The sequence below is a fragment of the Nothobranchius furzeri genome, chromosome 18 (assembly GCF_043380555.1).
Source record: "Nothobranchius furzeri strain GRZ-AD chromosome 18, NfurGRZ-RIMD1, whole genome shotgun sequence".
Taxonomy (NCBI): domain Eukaryota; kingdom Metazoa; phylum Chordata; class Actinopteri; order Cyprinodontiformes; family Nothobranchiidae; genus Nothobranchius; species Nothobranchius furzeri.
This window is the reverse complement of record NC_091758.1, coordinates 6,593,248-6,611,130: the sequence shown is the minus strand read 5'-3', so window position 1 is coordinate 6,611,130 and position 17,883 is coordinate 6,593,248. Positions and strand designations below refer to the sequence as shown.

The following is a 17,883-nucleotide window of genomic DNA, read 5'->3' as shown; positions in this document are numbered from 1 at the left end:
TGCACCTAGAAATTCTGTCCATAAAGGTAATGAACAGAACCGGTGACAAAGGGCAGCCCTGACGGAGTCCAACCCTCACCGGGAACAGGTTCGACTTACTACCGGCTATGCGGACCAAACTCACGCTCCTCTGGTAAAGGGACTGAATGGCCCTTAACAGAAAGCCACCCACCCCGTACTCCTGGAGCGTCCCCAACAGGGTGCCCCTGGGGAAACGGTCATAAGCCTTCTCCAAACCCACAAAACACATGTGGATTGGTTGGGTAAACTCCCATGCCCCCTCCATCACCCTTGCAAGGGTATAGAGCTGGTCCGCAGTTCCACGGCCAGGACGAAAACCACATTGCTCCTCCTCAATCTGAGATTCAACTATCGATCGGACCCTCCTCTCCAGTACCTTGGAGTAGACCTTTCCAGGGAGGCTGAGGAGTGTGATCCCCCTATAGTTGGAACACACCCTCAGGTCACCCTTCTTAAAGATGGGGACCACCACCCCGGTCTGCCACTCCACAGGCACTGCCCCTGATGACCACACAATGTTGCAGAGACATGTCAACCACGACAGCCCTACAACATCCATAGCCTTGAGATAACCATTATGAATCTCATCCGCCCCCGGGGCTCCGCCGCTGTGTAGTTGTTTGACTACCTCAGCAACTTCTGCCCCAGAGATTGGACAGTCCATCCCCAGGTCTCCCGGCTCTGGTTCCTCCTCGGAATGCGCGTGGGTGGGAATGAGGAGTTCCTCAAAGTATTCCTTCCACCGTCTGACTATAGCCCCAGTTGACGTCAGCAGCTCCCCATCCCCACTGTAAACAGTGTGGGTGAGTTGCTGCCTCCCTCTCCTGGGCGCCGGACAGTTTGCCAGAACCTCTTTGGAGCCGATCGATAGTCTTTCTCCATGGCTTCACCAAACTCCTCCCACGCCCGAGATTTTGCCTCAGCAACTGCCACTGCTGCACCCCGCTTGGCTATCCGGTACCTGTCTGCTGCCTCCGGAGACCCACAGACCAGCCACGCCCTGTAGACCTCCTTCTTCAGCCTGATGGCTCCCCGAACCTCTGGTGTCCACCAGCGGGTACGGGGGTTTCCACCACGACTGGCACCGGCCACCTTGCGACCACAGCTAGCAACAGCCACCTCAACAATCGCAGAGTGGAACAAGGCCCACTCGGAGTTAATGTCTCACTGCTTTCGGGACATGGTCAAAGCTCTGCCGGAGGTGGGAGTTGAAGACCGTCTTGACAGGTTCTTCTGCCAGGTGTTCCCAGCAAACCCTCATTATGCGTTTGGATCTGCCAGGTCTATGAGGCGTCTTCCCTTGCCATCTGATCCAACTCACCACCAGGTGGCGATCAGTTGACAGCTCCGCTCCTCTCTTCACTCGGGTGTCCAAAACGTACGGCTGCAGGTCAGATGACACAACTACAAAGTCTATCATTGACCTGCGACCTAGGCTGCCCTGGTACGTAGTCTACCAATGGGCATCCTTATGTTTGAACATGGCGTTCGTTATGGCCAAACTGCGGCTTGCACAGAAGTCCAATAATGAAACACCACTCGAGTTCAGATTAGGCGGGCCGTTCCTCCCAATCACACCCCTCCAGGTCATGCTCCTCCTTGAACCGTCACTCCTCCTTGAACCGTCACCTTATCGTGGTGGAGGAGTTTGAGTGCCCTAATGATCCTAGGAGCTATGTTGTCTGGGTCACTTTGTGCCCCTGGTAGGGACTCCCATGACAAATTGGTCTTAGGTGAAGGGTGAGACAAAGAACGGTTCAGAGGATCTTTAATGGATGAACTATCAAGGAGTCGGAGTACCCGGCCCGGAGGCTTACCGGGGTCCCACCCTGGAGCCAGGCCTGGGGTTGGGGCCCGTGAGCGAGCGCCTGGTGGCCGGGCTTTCACCCATGGGGCCCGGCCGGGCCCAGCCCGAACCAGATACATGGGCTCATCCAACTGTGGACCCACCACCCGCAGGAGGAACATGAAGGGTCAGGTGCAGTGTGGATCGGGTGGCAGACCGATGCGGGAGCCTTGGTGGTCCGATCCCCGGACAAGGAAACTGGTGAGGTGGTATTTTAAAAATAAAATCAGTTCTGCATTTTTTATTATTAATGACTGAGTTCTCAGTTCACAGTGTATAATAGTTCATGTTAGTATATCTTTAAAGTGGCAGTGTGTAGTTACCTGCTGCCAGGGGGCAGTACATACGTACATTTCACCTATCACCGTGACTGTCACTAGTTTAAAAAACATTAAGGTAAATGTTGTTACCTGTGGAGCAGAAATCATGTGACCTCAGCGTAACTCCTCATACTTTGGTGGTCCTTTAGTTAATTCCATCGAGAGAATGCAATGCCGATTGTAGTTTTCTGGTGTTGTAGTTTCCGGATCTGCTCGGGGCCCTGCACCTGCCGATGACAATACTGCTCGGCCCAAATATATCGCATCTCTTTTTCGATTCTGCTTTTACAGATATATTTTGGAAAAAGTTTAGCAGTTTTATAATTGAATTAGTGTTTTGAACGTGGTAACGCAACTTCCGTAGGTCGTACGTCCAGCCAGTCATTAAGTGTGATGTCATCAACAGGCGCAGGACCCCAAGCTGGCTACAAGGAAACATGGCATGTAATTTGGTGTCCCCCAAAAACTCTATGTATGTTAGACCTGATTTTTATGCTTATACAGTACAAAGCCACCAATATTTTTCAACTACTGGGCATCAGTAACAACATTTCGGTGGATATTTCTAGAGAAAAACAGTAAAAACTATACTGCCTCTTCAAACATATTCAGTCAAATTTCAAACATGAACTTGCGTGAATCCCTGAGATTTGGTGCTCTTGCTGGAGCTAATTTCCGTACACGTTCTGCACACGATCTGCAGAGGCAGTCTGTCCAGAAGCCGTATGGACACCCGTGAGCATCCGTTTAATACTGACTGTAAATGAGGCATTGGATGTGATTGATTTGCTCAATGCAGAGTGACAAGCTGCTCAGGAATCTAGTCATAGTTTCACCAAACTGACCTTTGTTCTGTTCTGTCACATTGCATAGCCAGTTCACAGTTTCACACCTTGTGATTAAGTTGCTACTCTGGTGAACAAAACATGAATCCATCAATCTGTAGTGCTGCAGTACCTGTTGTGTCTTCAGTCAAAATTACCTCAATCCTTCCTATGGAATAAAAACTAAGATCTGAGGATAATTGGGCTGGACAGTGTGGACTTGTGTTCCACCACCAGACGAAGGTCACCAATTCACACAAAAGGTTTCTGCTAAATACGGGTAAGGAAGCAGATCTACGGGATCTTCTTGTATCCACTCAAAGTTTTGACAACCTCTGACTTAATTCAGCACCAAGCTCAGCTCATACCTTCTCTGTGCGGTAGCTGCTTAACCCTCCAGTCAGTGAGATGCCATATTTGATCATTTGTGCATGATTTAGGTTTGAATGGCTGAATATACTACAAACCTTTTTTAAAATAAAAGAATTCCTAAAAAGTGATATATAAACAACAACAAAAAAAGTAAAAAAATAAAAAATTAAAAAGAAACATAAAACAGTGAGGGAGTAAAAACCTGCAAAGGAAAAGAATAAAAGAAATCTTTTGAAAGCTCCCAATAACATCCAAAGATTAAAGATATTTATTTAAAAAAATACTTCACTGAGTCCCTTTAAGTGGTAAAAAGAAGATAATTCACTAAGGCCAATGTGGATGAAAGTGTCTCATCCACAACTTGGTAGAAAACATCACAAACCTCCTGAAAACAGCAGCAGGAGAGGTCTAATTGAAGGATTAAACTTTGACCCTTACTGACCCCGACTAGACCCCCGCTCCTACCCCAGACAGTGCCAGGCGTAACCTCGTCAACAAACAGAGCTGATGGGCAGAAGCAGAACAAAACTAATTATAAACAAATACAAAAGGTCCTCGCTGTGCTTTCACTGCTTTGGTCAAATTAAAGGATTAATTTAATCCTTTACTCATGGAATGGAATTGAATTTTAAACCATTAACAACTTACTTTCAATTTATGAGAAATGTGTGAGATGCTGTATTTTTGTTCTGTTCTTTGCAGTCAGAACCGATGTTACAAAGGGCGTCACACATTAATAACGCTTCATCATAGCTGACCTTTGTGTTGACCCCTTGAGAAGGGTGGTGGTGGTGGTGATGTGCAGCAGTTTGTCCAAAATAAAGATGTGTTTTTGTTTCTTTTACAAAACTAAAATCATGGATTTGATAAACCAGCATGTGCAGTGATGAGGAGGAATGTGCCAGGTGAGGGGAAAAGAAGCCAAGTACCAGATAGAACGCCTCAAAATAATCTGATAAAAATAGCAAGTTAAAAAAAAAAACCAGGCCGAGTGCAATTGCACAACACCACATCTATTTTGCTGTCTACTAGAAACAGAAAGGCTTTCATAAAATTCTGAAATTGTAGTTATAATAAAACTGTCGGGAGTTTGGTTTCAGCTACCCTGGATGTAAGTATGTTTTTTACAGAAGCCCAAAACAAACCTTTAGATAAACCAGCAGAAATGGAATAGAAAAGGAAAGACGGCATGAAAGTTGTTTATATTGTGTTTGAGAGATTTTTTAACAAGGGTAGGGTCCCTCATTCTCCTCCATCTATTCATGCAGTCTTCACCTCCAAACCCACGTTTCCCATAGTTTCTCCACACAGATAAAGTCTTCTGTATATCTTTGTTCTCTTTCAGGCATGGCTGAACATACTTTCATTCCACGAGGCACTCTTCGATCTGCTACGTGTCTGTCACTAGATTTCTTTGGCTATCTTTTTATTTTTTGAGGGTGAGATGGTGGTGCTGTTGATGAAGCTAAAGGAAGCAGAATCCTGACCAATCACAGGCTTGTGTTCTCTGTTGCTTTTGATGGATAGTTAGATAATTACCCCGTCCATCCTTGCGAGCCTGCTGGAGGGCACTAGCTACCACGGATAATGGCATTTTGTGTTTTCGTATCTCCGCAGACGGAGAGGTAAAAATTAGTCTTAACCCTAACCATAACAATACTGGTCTATTCCTAACCTTAACCCTAAGTTAATTACCTTTAAAACCTAGTCTTTGGAGGTTTTCACTGAGGGAAACAGCGTAATTTCAAACACACACACACACATTCATTGAGCGTCCAGGATTATGTGTTGAGGTGTCCCAGCTCCAGTCCTTGAGGACCACCATCCTCCAAGCTTTAGCTGTTTCTTTCCACCGTACCTAATTTTGCTTTTCTGTCGTGCTCCTTGCTGGACTCACGAGATCACAAAATCCCTCATGTTTATGCCGTCCGCCAGTAAACCAAAATGAAATCACGTTTTATATCGTTGTCTGATGTAATATATGACGTTGTCCCTCTCCACTTCCAGGATTAAAGCCATGAAAAACACACCGCTGCACTTCTGGAATAATACTGGGAGTAAATAAGCTGTTAAGTCACTTGTATTGATGTAATCTACATAGACATGAAATTGCATTGCTGCAATAGACCCTTTTACTACCTACGTCATCACAAGTTGCACGCAGCCTGGCAACGAGAGTGAAGGCTTCCTCATTCACACTCGATACTAAAACAGCGTTTTAAACCCTTTGTTTTGAAGTTCTGAGCACATAAAAATGTCGGGTTGTTGCGTGTATGGATGCCAGAATCGCTTCTCTTCAAGCAGTGGACTGAAACTTTACAGAATTCCGAAGGGAGCACATCCATTTCCACAAAATCGGAGGCGTCTGTGGCTGCAGGCCATCAAAAGGGTTGATGAAAACGACTGAAAACACGATCTGAAATGCTCGAGTTTGTAGCGCCCATTTTATATCGGGTAAGGTAATTATGTACTAAGATTACATATAAATTTATACGCTTTATTTCATGCTTCAAATTAACATTTCATTCTAATTCATCTGTATTTTCCCACTGCATATTAGTATAAACTGTATTTAAAATTAACACGATTGTACTCTGAGCACGCTAAAAAAAGAAACCTATGCTGTACTCACCCTGCCATGCAGGTACAGTTGGCTGTGAAGACGTAGTTCTCTGGTTTGTTTACTATGACCCAAGCCTCGTACGTAGCACTCTTGTGTCCTCGTCTTTGGCTAGGAAGGACTTCTGCCTTCAAGACTCAAAACTCAGAGTCTATGTGGTAATATTTTACTTTCTGTACGTGGCCACAGACAACATAGTTGTCTGCATCTAACGACTTGTACGCCCGTAGCTTCTCACGTGTGTACTTACTGGGCCTCTCCACTAAAAACGTATATATATCTGGCCACGCACCTACATCTTCCACCCATTCCGTAATGCCACAGGGATCCGGGAGTCTGTTGCCATTCGTTAAAGTGAGTTTAATAATATAACATTCAAGATTTGCCGGTGATAACCCCGCAGCGTAGCTTGATAAAGCCTGACACAACGCCATTCTGTTGCCAAGCTGCGCGCGCATTCTCGCTGACGTCATATTGTTTACAAACAGTAAAAGGGTCTATAGACTTTAATTTTGAAAATAAGCAGGAGTTTTAAACTGAAACCATGTGTGATTTCCTGTCTAGTCCTATGTTAACTGCAAAAATTGTCGTGTCCCAGAAGCGGCTCACGGCAAAAGTAGAACCCGATCCCAGCTTTAGCAGTGTGCTGCTTCAGGGACGCGTCTGAAAAAGTCTGCGTCACAGCTGGTTTGAACCACCCCCATACACTATAATGGATTCTAATTTGAAGAAGTGATGTTTAACCGCCGTTCCGTGCTGCTGATGCTTCCAGTGTGAAGAAGGGGTAATAGATTTCTGAAGAACTCAATGAGGTGTGACAATGATTGAATCGTTGGATTCAGGAAACATGGAGAACCTTCAGGATAGAAGCCGTGGATGAGAGCAGCTGGTGACTCCTGCATCAGAGGAAAGCAGACAGCCCATATTCCTCTTCCAACCTCTTATCTGGTAGCTATTTCTGTTTCTGGAGTTCTTTTTTTGTCGTATTTGACAGAAAGTGTCACTCTAAAATAAAAGCTATGGTATCACCCGTTACAACACTGTGAATGGAATTAAAAAGAGTTTACCATTTCAGATTCAAAAGGAACTTTATTATTTTCTGGACCACGTTTGTGCTGCCAGTAACGCAGCAGCAGCAGCAGATAGTCGTCAGAAACCTCAGTAAGAGATAAGTTATCATGGGGCTGTTAAACAAACGGTGAGTCACAGCAGGAACCACTGAAGAGTGAATTTCCACCAACTAGAAAAAGATCCTCCAAACTCGTCTGAGATTGAGCCAAACATTGCTCTACCTTGTCAGTTTTGCATGAGACAGATGTTTACTTTTTTCAACTGGAAAATGTTTTTGCTGCTCTACAAACTCCCCATCACTGCAGTTCTGCTGCTGCAAAACTGAAAAGGTAGTTAATATCTCTAAAATAAACGTTTTATCTCCATATAGTCTTCCTTAAACATTTTTTTCTTAATGCCAAAGTAAAATGCATGTTATCTTTGCTTCGGGAATTCACTTTGTTTGTTTGTTTGTTTGTTTGGAACATATGGCACATTCATTTCTACATAGTTTAGTTATATCAGCTGTAGTTTGGGCAGAGAAATGCTCTGCTGTGGTGTTTTACCTGGGGGCTGGGTGGTGGGCATCCTGACTGGAGTGGCGGAGGAGGGCAGCAGGAAAGAAAACCAAAGTGAGAGCCACAGAATCGTCATTCCTCCTCTCCTGGACAAAGAGGCAAGATGAAGAGCACTGAGGCCCAACTCCAAGTCAGACACCATCCTCCTTCTGCATGCTGTCCAGCAGAATGACAGCAGCAGCTGCCACAAAGACACAACAGCAGCAACACGTCCCCAGGAGATGGCCTGAAATAGAGAAAAATACAAGAAAAAATCATGTTCAGGTAAAATTCTAGTTTATTTATAAAGCGCCAAATCACGACAAGAGTCGTCTCAAGGCACTTCACATAATAAACATTCCAATTCAGGTCAGTTCATTAAGCCAATCAGAAATAATGTTTCCTATATAAGGAACCCAGCAAATTGTATCAAGTCACTGACTAGTGTCAGTGACTATACAGCAATCCTCATACTAAGCAAGCATGCAGCGACAGTGGAGAGGAAAACTCCCTTTTAACAGGAAGAAACCTCCAGAGAATCCTGGCTCAGTATAAGCAGCCATCCTCCACGGCTCACTGGGGATGGAGAAGGCAGAGCAGACACACACACACACACACACACACACACACACACACACACACACACACACACACAAGAAAAGAAAGCAGAAAAGACTGAACTCTTCACACCTCATCCACAGCCAGGATTACATGATGCTTCATGGCTGAGTTTTCTCTGTAGTTTCATTTGTTCTGATGGTTTTTGGAGCCGACTGTACCTGGTGCCGCTCTAGCTCAGCTCCAAATGATACAAACTGCTGAAGCTAGATTGCTGACTGGCACCAGGAGGCATGAACGCATCACACCGATTTTGGATCATCTGCATTGGCTTCTGGTCTCTTTAAGAGTCAGGTTTAAGGTACGCACGTTTGTTTTCCAGTCACTACAGGGCCGTGCACCATCATACCTCTCTGACTTAACCACCCTGCACACTCCATCACGTGCTTTGAAGTTTTGTTTTTTGTTTATGTTTTTGGCAGACGCTTTTATCCAAAGCAACTTACAATTTATAACCTATAGGGCGTGTTGTGATCCCAGTTGGAGGTGTTGGTCGTCCCGCGTGTGCGGTGCTCGACCACAGGTGGCAGGGCTTTTTCGGCCTGGGCCCCAAACTCTGGGATGACCTTCCATTTGAGATCAGACAAGCACCCTCTCTGCCAGTTTTTAAGTGCAGGTTGAAGAGCCATCTTTACACCATGGCATTCCACTAGCCTTCTTTTAGTCATTCTTATCTTGTCTTTGAACTAATGTCTTTACTGCTTTGATGCATTTTGTTTTGTTTTAGTCACCACGTGGTTGCTGTTGTTTTGCTTTTATATCTTTGTTGTGTGCACAGCGCTTTGCTTCAATCTCTCATTGATGGAAAGCGCTTTATAAATAAAGATGATAATGATGATGGTGCATGAAAAACGGTTGTATAAATTATTTCACAACTTATGTTTATGTTTATTTACTTGGCAGACGCTTTTATCCAAAGCGACTTATAGTTTATAACCTATAGGGCATGTTGTGATCTGTGGGGGAAACCGGAGTACCCGGAGGAAACCCACGCATGCATGGGGAGAACACGCAATTCCACGCAGAAAGGCCGCAGCCGAGTTTCGAACCTGCAACCTTTGTGCTGCGAGGCAACAGTGCTAACCACTGCGCCACCATGCAGCCCAACTTAGTAGTAAACCTGTGTAGAAAATGTCACAAATTCTTACATTCAAACAGCAGCTTCTTCAGCGTGAGTCCTACTTAGAGCAGTCCCTCTGTGTCCATATCAGCCAATGACCCATGTACCAGGTCTTATGAGCACACAGACTTTCAGAGTAAAATACTTAATGAAAAGCTTTGTGCACAAAATTCTGAGTCATAGCATCACTTCTTTGAAGCTATCAATAAACGCTGCAACGGCAGCGCTAATCAAGGAGAGCTGTTGTTACAGAACTAAGTAACCTGTCATCTCTCCCACAGGACTTGTTTCTGCATGGTCTGGCGCTTAATTGATGAAAGTTTGCTGCTTCCCAAGAATCAAGCAGAGAAAAAAAAACTGGTTTAGCATAAGTGAGTTAATGTGGCAACAAGAGGGAGTGGAGCTGTGTTTGCCTGAGTGGGGGGAAGCTGGAAAGCAATGACAAGCTTGAGAGAAGTGTCCCAAAACAGCAAAACACACACACACACACACACACACACACTTGTTTTTGTATTCTTGTGAGGACCTCCATTGACTTCTACTCATTTTAGGAATTCCACTATGCCTTAACCTTACCCTAGCCCTAACAATAACCATTGGTGTTCTTTTCCTAACCCAAAACCAAAAGTTAACGGTGCATTATGTGGAAATGGAGTAAAAATTACATCCTAGGGAAGAGCCGGATACTCGTTTCAGACGAGTATCCGGTACAGCTAAAGCATTTTTGACGAATACGAGCGTGAAACGAGTTAAACTCGTAAATATCTCTAATCGAGCTGAAGGAAAATCCTCATTGGGTAATTGACTGTCTTCATGCTCTGTGATTGGCCAGTCACATAGAGTACCCGCCCCTCCCTACACACAAAACTCTGCAGCCAGGAGCTCAGTCCGCATTAGTGATGGGATTTATGGCTCTTTCATGGGAGCCGTTCATTAGTCGGTTGTTTACCTCAATGAGCCAAAAAAGACTGGCTCCTCTGAACGAAGTGAAGCCAACATAGGGGGTGGGGGGGTGGGGGGTTATTAAGAGCAACGTCTTCCTGCGGTGTCCGTGAGGGTGCACAGGGTTGGTTAGCGTTCCTCCCAAGATATGTATATAAACACGTGTTTCTATGGTTCCCTGGGATGTAATTTTGGGGGGGGACGGGTGGGACATGTCCCCCCCACTTTTTCAAAAGGCAGTTTTGGTCCCCTGCACTTTTTTCCGTCCAAAAACAATGTTACGCTCCATTAAATGGATTTGGTTGAGCACTAGGACCGAAACGGAAACCGGTTTACTATTAGACCCGCCCAAAAGCTAATCTATTGGCTCTGCTGATACTTGCTAACGTATTATTGGCTGTTGCTGCTGTCACTCAAGTTGTAAACAGTCAGAACGTGCTCACGTTGTTTTGCTAGTTTGGAGCCGCTAGGGAACACCGGTACTGAGTCACATCGTTAACTAGACGCTGTGTAATATCAGAGCTCAGCTCAGCTTCCATTACATAACATTTGAATAAGTGTTCATTTGTGAGTCTTTGGTAGTTATGCACAGCCAGGAGGCAGCATGTCAAGAAAACGAAAAGTGGATATAAGAGACTTCTTTCAAAGTCAAAACGTAAGTTGGAACATGTGACACCCCTGCATTAAGCTCACTCACCTCCTCCTTCACAAACATACTCAAAACTAACTTTTACAAACTCATCTCCTCCACATAACTGACTCCTCAGACACAATTTATTCGTATTATTATAATAATTTTTTTTTATTATTACTATTATCATCATAATATTATTACTAGTAGTAGTAGAAGTGTAACTTCAAAACTTTTATCATTAAACTTTATTGTAAACTTATCTATTGCAATGTATATTTTCACATTAAAAAGCTCTGAAAAATGAACAGTATCATCATCGTCAACAGATTTTTTTAAGCTTAATGTCAAAGATGTACACTTTTCATTAGATTTATCTTATTTTTTCCATTTATTTTTTGTGTGTTGAAATGCAACAACTGTTTAAACACTTTTAAGGGAAAAACATATTTAATATGTTTTTATACACTCAAATGTTAGGGTGATGATCATGTGTAAAACATTAGTTCAGCATGTCCTCTAACACAGCAAATGAACAAACGGCCAGATCTCAGGAGGACCGTTTATGTATAAATAATATTTATACTTTTGACTAGGCCTGGGAAAGTAACACATTTTGCTGGACGATATTTTGTCCAACAAATTGTTGATGATAAACGATATTGTCAACATTATCTAGACCAAAATAACCACTAATATAATGTTAATATATCATAATAATGCAAGTACACCCTTTAAAATGCAACAAATAAACCTTCATTTAACATTGAAATGTCCAGAACCAGAACTTCTAATTGAATAAAAATAACAAACAAAAATTGAATAAAAAAGGAATCTCACTCCCTGTTAGAAAATGTTGCACCAAAAACAATAAAAAAGACACAAAACAATAAATACAATGGCCTATCCATTGTCAACAGCCAAAACTGCACTTCAATAATGATAATAAATAAAAATAATAATAGAGTTGTACATTTTTTAACTTTGATATATATATATATATATATATATATATATATATATATATATATATATATATATATATATATATATATATATAGAGGATGGAAAAATTATTGAGATGGGCACGTGACGTGTCAAGGGGTCTTTACATAACACCCCCCACCCCAAATCCACACAAGCCTGCTGTGTCCCCCCCACTTCTGAAATCAAAATTTCGTCCCTGATGGTTCCTCCGACGTCCGTCACAGCGGTGGGTGGGGTTTGAGCGGGTGAGTTTGTTGATGAACGGCTCTCTACAGGGACTCGGCTCTTATCATTCACTTTGAAAACCTGTTCAAAAGATTCGATTTGTTCGTGTCCGCGTCCAGCCCATCCACGCACACACACACACACAGTAACGGATCTCTCTGTGCTTGCTTCACGTCTCCAGTGCTCCCTAGGTTTTCCTCAGCTCGCCTCTTTTTAAAGTTACCTTAAAGTTATTTAATGTTACTTTTTTCGTAACGTACGTGGTGCATTTGACAAGACAGAGCTGAAAACGGCTCGTGCTGTCAGTCACTGCCTCTGCTCGGGTTTTTTTCCTCTCTCTCCTCTTCCTCAGGATCCACTGATTTCCCTCTTTCCTATTCACTCTCTCTTTCTTTACATTTTTTATCACAATTGTCCATTTTTTGCTCATTTTAAATATATTTTTATCATTTTCTAAATTCTTTTATATATTCTTTGTTTTTGTGAAGCGCCTCGTGATTTTTATCTTGAGAGGTGCTATAGAAAAGATCTTTTCTTTTCTCTCTCTCTCTCCCTCTCTCTCTCGCACTTAAATATTAATGTTCTGATTTTATAGAAAAACTTGTTCTGTAATAGTTTCTTTACTATTGTGATCAAAAACATTTAATCTCAACTCTGAGGCTGCTCTGTAAATAGTTTTCAAATTAACAATACACATAGCAACTTCTGATCAATCCATATCAATTTCAGATTTAAAATAATGTATTGATGTAAACCACACCCACTTCCAGTTAAACTACACCCACTTCCGGGTTAGGCCACGCCCACTTCAAGTACAGATACAGATATTGGTGTACTTGCTCATCCCTATTACATCCTGTAGTACATTTGGTTACTGCAACTATTTTAACCCTCCCACTGTCTTTATGGGTGACCCTGCGAGGAAAGTTGACCATTGAGCAGGATTGATGGTTTATCCCTTGAGGTCCACGTGGCAGGGGTGAGGTGGTACTCCTCACCCCTGCCACGTGGACCTCAAGGGATAAACCATCAATCCTGCTCAATGGTCAACTTTCCTCGTGAGTTCACACCCTCTATGACAGTGGGAGGGTTAAACATCTCTGGAGCTTTTTGCCGGCCGTCGTCAAATTACAAAACACAGGAGACATGGCAACACTCACTGATGGTAAACAATGAAAAAGAGGAGAAAAACTGACCATCCTTGCAGCCAGCTGGATTTGAAATATGCTTCAGTATAACATTCCTTCCAAAATGACTGAACCATTAGGATATTCTCACTGTAAAATTCTCACTATATTCTTACATACTGCAGCTTTAATTTTTTTAACACCATTCCTCTAAAACCATGTTTAAGGGTATTTTGTCATTGTGTGGACCAGCCAATTGTCCCCACAATGTGGAAATATCCACACACTACAGACACACACACACACACACACACACACACACACACACACACACACACACACACACACACACGCACACACACACACAGACACACACACACACACACACACACGCACACACACACACACAGACACACACACACACACAAGGCTGTGTCCTTTTTAACGGTGCTGCTTTTCTTTTCTTTGGAGGACCTCTGACACATTCCTTGCTCAGCACAAACTGAGCTCTTATTTGCACAGAAAATACCTACTGAGGCCACTTAGCAAGACACACACACACACACACACACACACACACACACACACACACACACACAATTCTAATCTAAACACTGCACCTTTCTAGCTTCAGAGTGCCATATCTTATAATGTCTTCAATGTGTTTGACAGAACCTTCTCTCTGAACACATCCTCGGTATCTTCCAACACAACACTTCCATGCTGTTGCGGTTTACACAGCACACTCCAGGCAATGATAGCAGGCTGTGCAAAAGTGCAACCTCCGTTTACTCTGACAGGCACCAAAACATACGCATATAGCAGAGTTGCGTCTTGTCAGTTTGCAGATCTGTTTAGACAAGTTGCATGACAGCCTCTCAAAGCCTGAGAGCAGAAACTTGGAAACAACAACGGCGGTAAGTGACTGATCTAGTATCGTATGGCCCATGTTGCGAAATAACAGGTAGCATTACGGCAGCAGCTATGTTCAACCTGTTTGTACTGAAAGGTACGGTTAGGATTGTTTCTAAAATGTAATATCAAGACTCAGAGTTAACTGTAACTGTGATGACTCTATTTCACTAACTAACCTCAGTTGAACGGATTCAAAAAGTGTTTTAGTGCTAATATTGTGTAACAGCATGAAAAGGAAAATGACCTGCTTAATAAAACATGAACATTAATCATGTATAACTATTTTCACAGAGGTAAAGCTCAGAGGCAGAAACGGGTTCTAAGTGCTCCAATCCCTGTCATCCTCCTCCTCCTCCTCATCCTTAGTGAGGATCAATCCGAGGCACCGATCACATGCTGGTCACAAGTCTCCGAAGTGTCACTAGGATTTCACAATTAAGCTGAAGGACAGCTATGGCTCAACTCACTTCTTTATTTTAGGGGGAAGGGGATTCAAAGTTTTGTTGAGAGGCAGAGCAGTAGCCAATCAGATGAGAGAACAGCTAGGAGTCAGAATTAGCCTCACACATAGTGAGCCATCTTCCATTCCAGCTTTGATCAGAATCTTTTCATCCTTAAATGCTCTCATCTTTCCCTCCTCCATCACACTTAGCCCCTCTCCTCTCGCTGCGCCTTCAGATGGGAGATGAGCAGCAGGGACACGGGGTCGGATCAGTCTGGTTGATCTGGCGTGAATGTGGCTCTGTGGTTCCATATATGACGTCAATATTCACATCTTCCTTTAGGTGATGTGTGCTAACGCGCATTAGGTTCACTAAATCACGCCATCAGGAGCAGGAGTGGGATCACCATCCAGCTGGTCTGGAACACGTCACTGGAACAGGGATGCTATGTTAACGCTCATAAAAAGTAGTTTTTATTCATGAGCAACAAAGTGAAAGGCAGCTTAAACGCGTGTGATCATCAAACATTCGCTCGATGGGCGCGTGAGAGGTTTGATTCCACCCACCGCACCGACCAGCCCCTGCCGCCCCGTGTCTCTACGGAATCGGGCGGCTTCTGGGAAATTCGCTTGGATCACGGTTGGAGTTTGGGAGAGATGAAAATAATTCAGGAGCTATCCAACAAAGGCTCTGTTATCGAAATAAGAGGGGCCCGATCACCTTCGTGCCCTTCAAAAAGCTGCTTTATCATTTCTACTGATGTGCGTAAATAAGCGAATGTGAGCTAATATGTTCGCACACTGCGCAACGCGCATGTAGGCAGCAGTGACCACGCCAGGCGAACTAAAAGGACCAACTGACTCAGTTCTTTGTAGTCTGACTCCGGAGAGAACGCGCCAATTACGCACTGACCCAAAGAGCCGCTGTGGCACCAGCGAGGTTTTAAACAGAGATGCGTTCTCTAACGGCGAGACGCTGATGGGTCGAGCCTGTCAGACTAAAAGGAAGAGGAATTCACTTTTTGTCTGCGTAATACTACTACTACTACTAATAATAATAATAATAATAATAATAATAGTACAATTAGTAGTAGTAGCAGTAGCAGGAGTAGTAACACTTTACCTGAAATATTCAGTTACAGTAGAAGCACAGACATCTGATTAGAGAAAAATGAGGTGATTAAATTAGAATAGACCAGGAGTCCAAGAAAAAAAAGTGGGACCAAAATCCAAAAGCTTCTTAAAATACTTCCGTCCAGTCCCTTTCAGGGCAGCTGTGTGGAAAACAAAATAGTCCAAAAACCTCCCGAGTCAAAATAAGCTGCGTACTGGACTCCGCATATGAGAAAGACAAACTTGTCCTTACTGGATCCAGATCTGCACTACAGGCTGCCACCAGCTTCAAAGTGTCCAAATGTCCACACAGCGCTCATCTCGTCCTCAAGGGGAGCGGTGTGGACGGCCCGGTTCGGGTGAAGGCGGTCCGGGAGCCACTCGCTGTCACAGATCTACCGACTCTGGCTGCTGAAAAGCCAAACCTGGTTAGCGCACTACAGACACACTTCCGCCCTTTCAGAATAAAACCAGTGGCATTGAGCCAATTGTGCACACATTTGTTATACCGCTATGTGTTTTTATGTATAAATGTATTTGTTTATTTTGCCATGTAGAATTGTATTTTCTACAGCCCAAGAAACAGGGCCGCCAGCAGCTTCGTTTTAAAGCTGCTATAGCAAATTTGGAAAATAAGTTGGCTTAAAACTTTTCTATGCATTTTAACAACATTCTAACATAGTATAGCTATAAAAATATTATGAAGATAAAAAATGAAACAAAGAAAATATTAAGTGGTTCTCTTGCATTTGTCTAAAAGCCCCAGCCAATGCATGTTCAGACCAAAAGCAACCATTGGCCCATCCGGTTGTCTGTCTCGCTGAACCACCACACTTCTCTGGGTCCTTCAGTCATTACACACTTTTACACCACTGGTGTGAGGTTCTCCACTTAATAATATCACAGAAGAAGAAACAGCCAGCTGCTACCAATTCAACTTTAGGACAAACAGAGTCCCAAAAAAGAAAAACATCCAACGTCCCAGACAACAAAAGATGTTTGGACCTAAATAAATGGTGACTGATGTTTAATGCTCTCTCGTTTCCTCTGTCAATGTGGGTTTCCGGTTCCAGTGGACATGAAACCGGTGAGGATACCCGAGGGGAGGGGTGAGTGTTCCTTGCACAGACACGTTGGACTGGCTATTGGAGCTGAAGTAGCAGCAGGCTACCATCTTGGATGGGTTCCCATTCGCCCCAAGTGCATTTCTTTCTACTGAGGAAGCTTCAAACAGCACTAAATACTGTCCTCCAACTAGAAAAACATGTTTATGCTTTTTCACAAAATCAGACATATGGTCTGGCATGACAGGGTTTTTTTTGTTGTTTTTTTTTTATATATATTTTTTTCATTACAAACTCCAAATATCATAGCTTAATCCAAGCACGTTGACCATGTACATAGGAAAAACAAAGAGAAATACAAAACATAGAGTCCTTCAGTCATTTGGAAATACCTTGCAGTATGAGAGATGCTGAAACAATCCCGATGTGCTTTGGGCAGGGGTCCTACGTTGAGTAGAAATTGTCCAGTGCAGTCCCAAGCATGTACATAATATTTTTCTTTGAACATCTTAGGTGTGTTCTTGCTGTGTCGTATCTCTAATTCCATGCTGTAGTTCTTTTTTAAAACACCGAGCAGTTTTGTTTACCTGTTTTCCCGCTACGTCAGCCTGAGGAAGTTTGCAGCCGCAAACGAAACGTAGCGGGAAAACAGGTAAACAAAACTGCTCGGTGTTTTAAAAAAGAACTACAGCATGGAATGTACATAATATATTCGTTGGGAATACACTCCTGTATCACAATATGCCAGGACTTTAATGAGGGTGTAGATTCCTTGATTCAAAAAAGCAAAATATTCTTTCTGGCAGCAAAGGACAAAAGGTTATATAATTGTTTATAGTTGGGCTTTATTTCAGGATCTGGGAGAACCAGGAGGAGACATTTTGGAATAAACTGTATCGAGGTGTTAAAAGTGTGACGTAGGTCTTTCAGCACACCATACAAATAGTTCTGTATATTTAGACACAGGGCTTAATTTGAGCCGGAGCTTGCCAGAACAAGATCCGGGAACTATTTAATTTTGAAAGGACCGTTCCGGCAACTGTCTGCTTGGATCCGGCAACTGAACTCACGCGACCAACTTGTGCGATA

General features: G+C 43.3%; 1 protein-coding gene across 7 annotated transcripts in view; it reads right to left on the bottom strand.

The window, feature by feature from the left end:
* The window catches only part of fgfr3 (fibroblast growth factor receptor 3), a 106,356-nt gene extending 90,188 nt beyond the window's left edge, over positions 1-16,168 (bottom strand). For 6 of the 7 annotated variants that reach the window (XM_015969072.3, XM_015969071.3, XM_015969075.3 and 3 more), the window contains exons 1-2: positions 15,741-16,168; positions 7,620-7,857 (exon numbers count right to left, since the gene is read on the bottom strand). In XM_015969072.3, coding sequence (XP_015824558.1) covers positions 7,620-7,773 — 154 coding nt within the window. In that variant the 5' untranslated portion in view covers positions 7,774-7,857; positions 15,741-16,168. The remainder of the gene's footprint in view (positions 1-7,619; positions 7,858-15,740) is intronic. The other variant, XM_070546820.1, reaches the window with a different exon arrangement.
* Positions 16,169-17,883: the final 1,715 nt, after the last annotated feature.